Source organism: Garra rufa, chromosome 5 (assembly GCF_049309525.1).
Source record: "Garra rufa chromosome 5, GarRuf1.0, whole genome shotgun sequence".
Classification (NCBI taxonomy): domain Eukaryota; kingdom Metazoa; phylum Chordata; class Actinopteri; order Cypriniformes; family Cyprinidae; genus Garra; species Garra rufa.
In genome coordinates, this window is record NC_133365.1 from 50,058,453 (window position 1) to 50,068,308 (window position 9,856).

A 9,856-nucleotide genomic window follows, 5' to 3' on the forward strand; every position below is an offset into this window, starting at 1 on the left:
CAGCACCACATTGTATACCTGTCAAAATGAAAGATTAAAGTCAGTTTTTAAGAAACCTGTTGTGAAATAATGCTCTTGACCACAAAAGTTTGGAAGAAAGTATATAGGCGGGGATGCACGGAAGACTTGCAACAAAGGTTTAATGCATATTTTATGCAAAAAAAACAAAACAAAAAAAACAACGGAAGGTACAACAATAAATTACGAATTACGAAAAAGTCTTAATTTTTATTATATGGGACCATGGACCACAAAACAAGTCATAAAGGTCAATAATGGTGAATAAATAAGCTTTCTATTAATGTGTGGTTTGTTGGAAGGGCCAATATTTGGCCGAGATGCAACTATTTGAAAATCTGGAATTTGAGGGTGTCTTCTAAATGAAGTTCTTAGCAATGCATATTACTAAAATTAAGTTTTGATATTTACAGTAGGAAATTTACAATGTCTTCATCGAACATGATCTTTACTTAATATCATAATGATTTTTGGCATGAAAGAGAAATTTATCACTTTGACCTATACAATGTATTTTTGACTATTGCTACAAATATACAGTACCCCTGCTACATGAGACTGTTTTGTGTATTCCAGGGTCACATATTTTTCGTCACATTAGCAAACTATAAGCTAATCAATTCTCATCACGTCCCCCCCCCCCCCTGTTTTCCTCCCAGCATTCAAAGACAGCCAAGTAACACTTGGTCCCATTCAAAATACCCAAAGCAATAACAAAAGAGTGGTTAAAATTGTATTTAAATTTTACATGTGGGGCATATAAGACTACAATATTATGACTGAAATCATTATTGTAGATTATTGCTCTTTATATTGTAATATATTATGTCGATATTAATAAAAATGTCAAATTATTTAGTTTCGTTTTGGGCATGTAACATTCGGGCTTTACACAAACATGTCACTCCATGATGTTAGTCTAGCACAAGTTATGCAAAAAAAAAACTCCTGTAATAATCACTGAAGCTAGGAAATGTATATTTTTATTTAAATCATATGTGCACTGTGTTGTGTATGATGAGGGAATTTGCGAGTTTACAGCTTCAGCGTTTTCAACGTTAACTAATCTAAGAGCCTCTAATTGGCGCATTTTCAGAGCTGACAAATCTGATCACCCCTGATTGGCCAATGCATTCCAAAGTTCAACACAAATGCTTTTTATTGGTTGTAAGGCTCAGCGCTGCACGAAAACGAATTAAAAAGCGATCTAAATGTAGGTTACTTGCGTGAATTGACACTTTTCATTATTTTTTCACATTTCATTTTAGTCACAAAAAACATAATACATTGTTTAATTGTGCCTTTGTTTTGAATTTATGGGGCCGTTTTGTTCATTTTGCTGGCATTTTTGCCACAAGCCACTGTTAATTTCCAACCATGGTTCACAGCAAGGCCGATAACTATAATGTTAACAACAAAGTTTTAATAATCGTTCTAAAAGTGTGATCACCTTAGTGTTCACAAACAAAAATGAGCATTTACTCATGTTTATAGTGTGGCACTGAATAAAAGCACAGCTTAGAAGTATTAAAGCCAGCCTCTGCTATGAAATTAAAAAAAATAAAAGGGGTAATTGCTACACTTTCAGTTCTCAGTTTATCTCACAATTTTCACTTTTTTTTTTTTTTAATTAAAAAGAGTATAAATTCAATTGTGAGATATTAGCTCAGAATTGCAAAATCACAAATTTTTTAGAACTGACTTTTATTCTCTGACTTGTAAGAAACAAAGTCTGAATTGACTGCAATGCATTTCTTATATTTACTTTTAAAGTGTGTTGGAAGATTTTCCAAACAAGATCAAATGTTAAGCAATAAATTACTCACCTTTATTATGAACAAACTTTGTTGCTCTTTTTTTTAAGCGATGAAAGTGACAAAAAGCACCATAATGTAACCATATTACAATTCTTTTTGAGCTTCAGACTTGAATATAAAGGGTCTGTTTACAAAAAAGCCCATCATTACTCTCTTTTAATGTCTATCCAAAACTTGTTTGACTGACTTCTGCAGGATTCAAGAAGTTTTTTTTTTCTCATACAGAAGAAAATCACACAGGTTTGGAGTGAAAAAAGGGCAAGTAAATGGACAGTATATTAATTTTTGATTGTCCTATCCCTTTTTAAGTATCTTCCATCTTCTGTTTCTGGTTTTATATGACAGTTTATCTGATTTACGTTGATTTAAAAATAAAGATTTGACTGGTTTCCTGCTGTGTTTTTGTCCTCAGACTGGAATCTCTGCTGTAGGCTGTTTCTGTCATACTGTGGCTGCTCTGATCATGTTTTCACCACACACATAATGTGTTTTGATATAAAAAGCACTTGAGGGTTTTAGATTAATTCATCTTTTCCATAAGAGTACACAATGACTAACATTAAAAACAAATGCTAGGTTGAGCCCCTGGGTGTGTTTTCAATTAAGCTCAGCCAACCACCTCGTGGTTAAACGTCTCAAAACAAAACATGTTTACTGGAATTAACAAGTCAATTTTTTGGTAACCATATGATCTCTTCAGTGTAAGTCTGACTTCCGTCTGAAAGGGCAAACCAAACGTCAAATTACAGAGAAAAGGAACATAAACATATCAAAGATTTAACACCAAGAGTATATAAATACAGACAGTTCTGTCACGCTTTCAGCACAAGACTGACAATCTTGGAATATTCTTGCATTTTTCAGTGGAGTTTGAACAAACACGGTAATATTTTATCAGTTTATACTTTCATGCATGTGTTCTTTTAGTAATGTTAACAAGTACTGTTATTATTAAGTTGCACAATTTGAATTTTTTTTAACAGGCAGAATCATTTAATAAAAGATGGATGCTTTGGGACTTGCACTGCTTGGAATATTTTTAGTGTCATTCACAGTTTCTAAACCGGTAAGAGGATTATATAATTTAATATTCACATTCAGACTATGTTTATCTATGCATTTCTCAAATTAACCATGGTAACGTAAGTGAACTTAGTTATTTCTATTTGCATCCTTATTTCTTTTAATCAATTTTATAATCAAACTATTCTATTTAGATTGTACTGAACTTCTTTTATTATTAAGAGGAGATAGTGCAGACAAAAACGCTTTTTTAATTTACCTATCAAGTTTGAGATTTTGGGCTTTTTGGTGTGTTTTTTCAGAATAGTGGAAAGAAAATATTTTAAAAAGACACTATCGAGTGTTTCTTTTATAGCACTTTATCTATGTGTGTCAATAGATTTAAATTAAAATCCATATTTTTAAAGGCTGTTTTCTCAAAATGAGTTTTTTCTTTTACGCTGAGCCATAAATCTCTACTTCAGTAGCACTTACACGCAACAAACTTTACATATTTATTCCTGTCTATATTTTTTCAAAGGGATTTGTTCTTATATAATTTGCTTAATTTTATATAATATTTTAAAATTGTAAAAAATAGTGTTTTCTGTCTGTTCCAAAAAAAAATTTCTGAATTGTGGCGTGACAAAACGATATACCCAAAATTGTAAAAACATTTGACTCTAATACGTCAAAATTTTGAAACCGACTTCATCCAGTGTTTAAATTTTTGTACTAGAAATGTATGCAAATTAGCGCATATTTCATTAAATAATGCCTCATTTGCATATTTAAACCTAAAATTTTAGAAAACTTGTAATACAAAAAATGTTTGAAATTATAAATGTAATCAATCAACTGAGTAAGTAAATGATAACTATTAGTTACTTTTTTTTACCCTACTCACCTGGAGTGTCTTGCCTTAATGAAATGAACTTAAAATGTGCTTTGCACCTAAATTGTTATAATTAGCTGAGTTACATAAATACCAATGGTTATTAGATCCTCTATTTCTGTAAAAATGTTAAAACATTATTTAATGAAGCCTTCACTATTTGGTGTTTTTGGTTGTTCTTTTTTAATGTTTTTTTTTTTATCTTCATGCAACTGTTGTTCACAGTAAGTGCTTTATTAATAAATGTTGATTTGCATTTGAAACCTGTTGATTATCTCTTTCTAATCCCCTGACAGCTTAGTCTGTATCACCAGTCAACTCTATCCAGTTCTGAATCCTCTGAATCAAACGAGCCGAGCTCTTCAGAGGAGGTCGCTGTACCGAAAACGACATCTCAACCCGTTGAGCTGAACACCATGGGACCAGAGCGTGTGGGGGACAATCTGCAACAAACCAACAACCCTACCACACATCCAGGCATTGCGCAGACCCCACTGGATCCTTCCCTAATAGAACAAGAGATCGTGGAGTTCGACTTGAATATAAGCTTCGTTCCTCTTGATACAGCTGTGCCAGCTACTGGTGGACCGAATGCTGCTCCAGACGTCACCACACCAGAAATACGATGTTACGTGGTCCCGCTCACCAGTTCTGAGCCACAACCTGCCAGAGGAGATAACATTTAATTAGACAGAGTGCTGAATATTTACTGAGCTTGTCTGTTCTCAGAAATGTGAAGTGTGTTTGTGGCAAGATTACCTTGGTAAGAAGTTGAGTGACCTTGTATTCTCTTCACTGTTCTTCAGTAGCATTTTTCAGTTGAGCATTTAAGTATTTGTTAAAATAAAAAGTTACATTTTTAATTATTGTTAATGGTTAAAACAGTATTCCTTAAGAAATACTAACTAGTCATATACTGTAAAGCAAACAACAAATAAGTATTGATGCTTGTTTGACAATAAGTTTTAGGAACTTATCAAATTATCAAAGTAATAAAAATGTGAAAAATAATATACTTGACTTATTTCATATTAATAAAACACACAGAATAATGCATTTTATATGAGATTTGTCATCTTGTTTTGTCAATGACCTTTATGTTAAAGAAATGCACTGGGTTCAATACAAATCAGTGTTATTTTAGTGTCACATTTTTTTCCAGAAACCTTAAACTTTCTGACATTATTAAATTCGCTATAGTTTAGAAAATGAAATATGACAAGAACTCAGAGTTAAACTGTGTCAGAACAAATGAATCTTTATCATGTCTGATAACATTGATCGAAATGTATGTAATGGATTATAATCAACCGAAAATTCTGTTAGTATGACATTATTTAAACAACTATCAATACTTTGTGACCAATTACCAACCATTGCTTCATTTTGTTCAGTTTGTGGTGTAAAAAGGTTGCATTAGCTATTAAAGAAAAAACACTTAAGCAAAACATGGTCAGGTCAAAGTGTCTGAATAATTTTTGGTCCCAAATTTTTATCATTTTCACTGGTAGTCCACTATATGAAGAATTTTTGGGTGCAATATGTCACAGTTTACCATATTTTGCTATCCTCTCTTACATAAATGAACTACAATGTCCCACTAGTAAAAAAAAAAATATATATATATATATATATATATATATATACACTCACCTAAAGGATTATTAGGAACACCATACTAATACGGTGTTTGACCCCCTTTCGCCTTCAGAACTGCCTTAATTCTACGTGGCATTGATTCAACAAGGTGCTGAAAGCATTCTTTAGAAATGTTGGCCCATATTGATAGGATAGCATCTTGCAGTTGATGGAGATTTGGGATGCACATCCAGGGCACGAAGCTCCCGTTCCCGTTTATATATATATATATATATATATGTGTGTGACCCTGGACCACAAAACCAGTCATAAGGTTAAATTTTACAAAACTGAGATGTATACATATGAAATCTCAATAAATAAGCTTTCTATTGATGTATGGTTTGTTAAGATAAGACAATATTTGGCCGAGATACATCTATTTGAAAATCTGAAATCTAAGGGTGCAAAAAATCTAAATACTGAGAAAATCACCTTTAAAGTTGTCCAAATTAATTTCTTAACAATGCATATTACTAATCAAAAATTACATTTTGATATATTTATAGTAGGAATTTTACAAAAAATCTTCATGGAACATGATCTTTACTTAATTTCCTAATGATTTTTGACATAAAAGAAAAATCAATAATTTTGACCCATACAATGTATTTTTGGCTATTAATACAAATATACCCCAGCGACTTAAGACTGGTTTTGTGGTCCAGGGTCATATATATATATATATAAATTATTCCTGGTGTCGGTATTCATTTAATTTTTATATTTTCTATTCTAATTTAAACTCGTTTTGGTTGTGTTTTTGTAATTTTTTGAGTTTGTTATTTTAATAGTTCTATTTCAAACTAGCTAAAAAAAATGTATCAGTTAATAATTATTTCAAGTAAAAATTTTTTTGCTTAGTTTACAATAACCCTGATACAAATAAATATGCTTATCACAAAAAAAAAATATTCTTGACATTCTAATTTTTCTTCCCTTTTCCTGGAGAATTTAAAAAGCACACATGCTGCTCATATTTTTAATAACCACTTTAGTCCACTATAGAAAAATGAAACTACTGTTCAAGGAAGCTCTGTTTGTGTGTTACTGAGGTCATTCCTGAGGCTAATATTGACTACATATTAGATTAGATTCAACTGTATTGTCATTACACATGTACAAGGCAACAAAATGCAGTTTAGGTCGAACCAGGAGTGCAAGCAGAAAGTGCAGGATATAGGTATAATTTATAAGTTGTAAGTGCACTTATAGGAGATATGTGCAGGGTGAAGCACATAAACTCTCTTGTAAATAGTCAAAATGTGACGTTTAAAAAATGCAACGCTCATGTGCGAGCCGCAAGCGTTTAGAAGCTGTGAAAAAGTAGTGCAGAAAAAACGTAGCGTTCTAAAAACGCATTCTGTGAACAGGCCCTTTGGCAAAAGTTTAATGCAAGGTCTCCAGATGAATTGCATTGCATACAAAAACATTGTATCTGACGACGTTTAAAACAGCATTAGGGCTGTCAAATAAGCTGATGCCTTGATAGCAGACATTGTAAAAAATAATGCCTTGTTTTAGTGTTTGTAAAGAGCGCTTCTTTTAAAGCTCTTCCACAGGATGTTCTGATTGCACAAATGCAGATGTTTTTTTTATGCGTCTGCTATCAGGATGCCGCTAATTCTGTTTTAAACACCGTCAAACACAGCGTTTTGTATGTAAACTGAGCTTGCCATAAAAATGTTCTGTGTGAACTGTCTGTGGCTAATGGTTTCTCAGACAGTTGCCAACATCTTGTATATTCACATACCACAGACTACAGATGTTAACCATTTAACAACAACTGCCAGTTCACTGTAACTTTTATGTGTCTGGCTTCCGGTCTCATCCGAATCTAGGTATTTTTGGCTGTACAAAACAGTTTCCTTTGCTGCTTGATATTGCAAATTGATATGTTTTACCATGTTATTTTAACATATTATCTTAATTATGAGCACAATGGATTGTAGAGCATGTTTCCTGCATGCTGTTATTCGTTTCGTTATTTCCCTATAGCGGATAATGAACCGGAAGTCTCACCCATAGCTTACACCAGCATATATCCAACGGTTCAAATTATGTTCGTCATCTCTCCTGTGACTGGAAACTGTATGAACTTGTATTTCACAACCCTTTCAGTGATGGGGAGCTCACTATTTACTGCTGCCAGCTAAACACAAGACTAAACATATGTGGAGGCCACAAATAACCCACAATCACAGTCGCGGGAACAGGAGTCATTGCAGATGTTATTATAGGTGTATCATCATATCAGGGTGGTGCAATCTAATGGTTAATGATCAGGGGTGGTGACTCAATTGTGTCTGGTTTAAACCCCTCAGGTGGTAATTAAGCTTTATCAGTCTGGAAATATTATTAAAACTTACACAGTTGAAGTCCAAAGTTTACCTTGCAGAATCTGCAAAATGTTAATTATTTTATCAAAATACGAGGGAGCATACAAAATGCATGTTATTTTTTGTCTAGTACTGACCTGAATAAGATATTTCACATGAAAGACGTTTACATGTAGTCCACAAGAGAAAATAATAGTTGAATTTTTAAAAATGACCCTATTCAAAAGTTTACATATGTTGATTCTTTATACTGTGTTGTTACCTGAATGATCCACAGCTGTTTTGGTTTTGTTTTGTTTAGTGATTAGTTATTCATGAGTCCCTTGTTTGCCCCGAACAGTTAAACTGGCAGCTGTTCTTCAGAAAAATCCTTCAGGTCCCTCAAATTCTTTGGTTTTCCAGCATTTTTGTGAATTTAAACCGTTTCCAACAATGACTGTATGATTTTGAGATCCATCTTTTCACACTGAGGACAACTGAGGGACTCATATGCAACTATTACAGAAGGTTCAAACACTCAATGATGCTTCAGAAAGACAATCAATGCATTAAGATTCATGGGGTAAAAACTTTTTGAATTTGAGGGGAAGTTTAACTTTTGTCTTCTAGGACACACGTAAGTATCTTCTGTAGCTTCTGAAGGGCAGTTCTAAATGAAAAAATATGATATTTATCATCAGTGAGTGTTTAAACCTTCTGTAATAGTTGCATATCAGTCCCTCAGTGTGAAAAGAAGAATCTCAAAATCATACAGTTATTGTTGGAAAGTGTTCCAATACAAAAAAAAAAAAATGCTGAAAAACCAAAGAATTTGTGGGACCTGAAGGATTTTTCTGAAGAAGAGCAGGCAGTTTAACAGATCAGGACGAACAAGGGACTCATGAAAAACTATTCCCAAACGGGGAAAAAAAACAAAAAACAGCTGTGGATCATACAGGTAACAATATTAAGAATCAAGTGTATGTAAACTTTTGAACACAGATTTATAAATTCATCTTTTAAGTGAAATATCTTATTCAGGTCAGTACTAAATAAAAAATAACATGCATTTTGTATGATCCCTCTTATTTTTAGTAAAATGATTAGGTTTTGCAGATTCTACAAGGTAAACTTTTGACTTCATGACAAAAATTCTTTCTAGAAGAAAAGCTTAGAGAAACATTCAGAAAATAAGAACCTAAATTCTCTCATATGCAATGTGATCCTTTTATTTTATTTCTGTAATACAATGTTTGTTTCTTGTCCAGTATTAATTAATAAATACCAATAAATAATTTTAAAATTAACCAATAAATTATGTCCACTGAAGGAATAACACAGCCTATGTTAATACATTAAGGATACTTTTCCTTAGTATAAACCAAAACGTTTCCTGATTGATATTGAGTATTCAATTAACAAAGCAAAGAAATATCTTTAACATTTTTTTTTATGACAAAATGCATGTGGAATAGTCCAGACATATATGTTGCACATCTTACAAACCTGACTGTGCACAGTTGGTTTCCATCACAGAAAATGAAGGAAGCCTCAAAAATGTTCTTATCCTTTTTAATCAAGTATGAAAAATAAGACCAGCTTTACAGACTTGAGAGAGGAGCAGTAAGGGAGGAGAGTCAGTATTTGTATATCAGTATTATAAAAGCTTAACTGAAAGATGATTTCTGAGCCTAAACGTCACTCGTGGTGCTCTGTGTCAGGCTCTTCAAGCGGCTGCTCTGCAGACTGTCGTGCGTCTACAGCAGGGGCCGCCATGAGCCCGCCATCCTGCGCAGTGTTGTAAGAGCCACAGGAACTGCATTTCATGCCCAACACGTGGAAGGAGACAGTGCAGTGAGCCTGGCAGTCATTGCAGATGATCTGTGAACATAAAAACACACACATGCATAGTGTAGGTCATATTTCACTGTGACATCAAAGAAAAGAATGGAATTAAATATATTTTTAAAATTTAAAAATTTATATATTTTTAACATAAATAAAATGAAACCAACTAAATAAATGAAGCTTTAGGACAATTTATATATCATGACCCACCCACACTTTTTTGTCATTCCCAATATTTTCAATTAGAATTCTAAATTGTGTAAAACAGTAAAAAGTACTATAACTATTGTTTTTTAATAAATCAGTATAAACTGAAGGCA

The 9,856-nt window shown here is 32.8% G+C and overlaps 1 protein-coding gene across 1 annotated transcript in view; it reads right to left on the reverse strand.

Moving 5' to 3' along the window:
- Positions 1 to 8,901: 8,901 nt before the first annotated feature.
- rchy1 (ring finger and CHY zinc finger domain containing 1) overlaps positions 8,902 to 9,856 on the reverse strand; it is a 5,910-nt gene continuing 4,955 nt past the window's right edge. Inside the window, exon 8 of the mRNA XM_073840797.1 lies at positions 8,902 to 9,569. Within this exon, the coding sequence (XP_073696898.1) occupies positions 9,387 to 9,569 (183 nt within the window). The 3' untranslated portion in view covers positions 8,902 to 9,386. The remainder of the gene's footprint in view (positions 9,570 to 9,856) is intronic.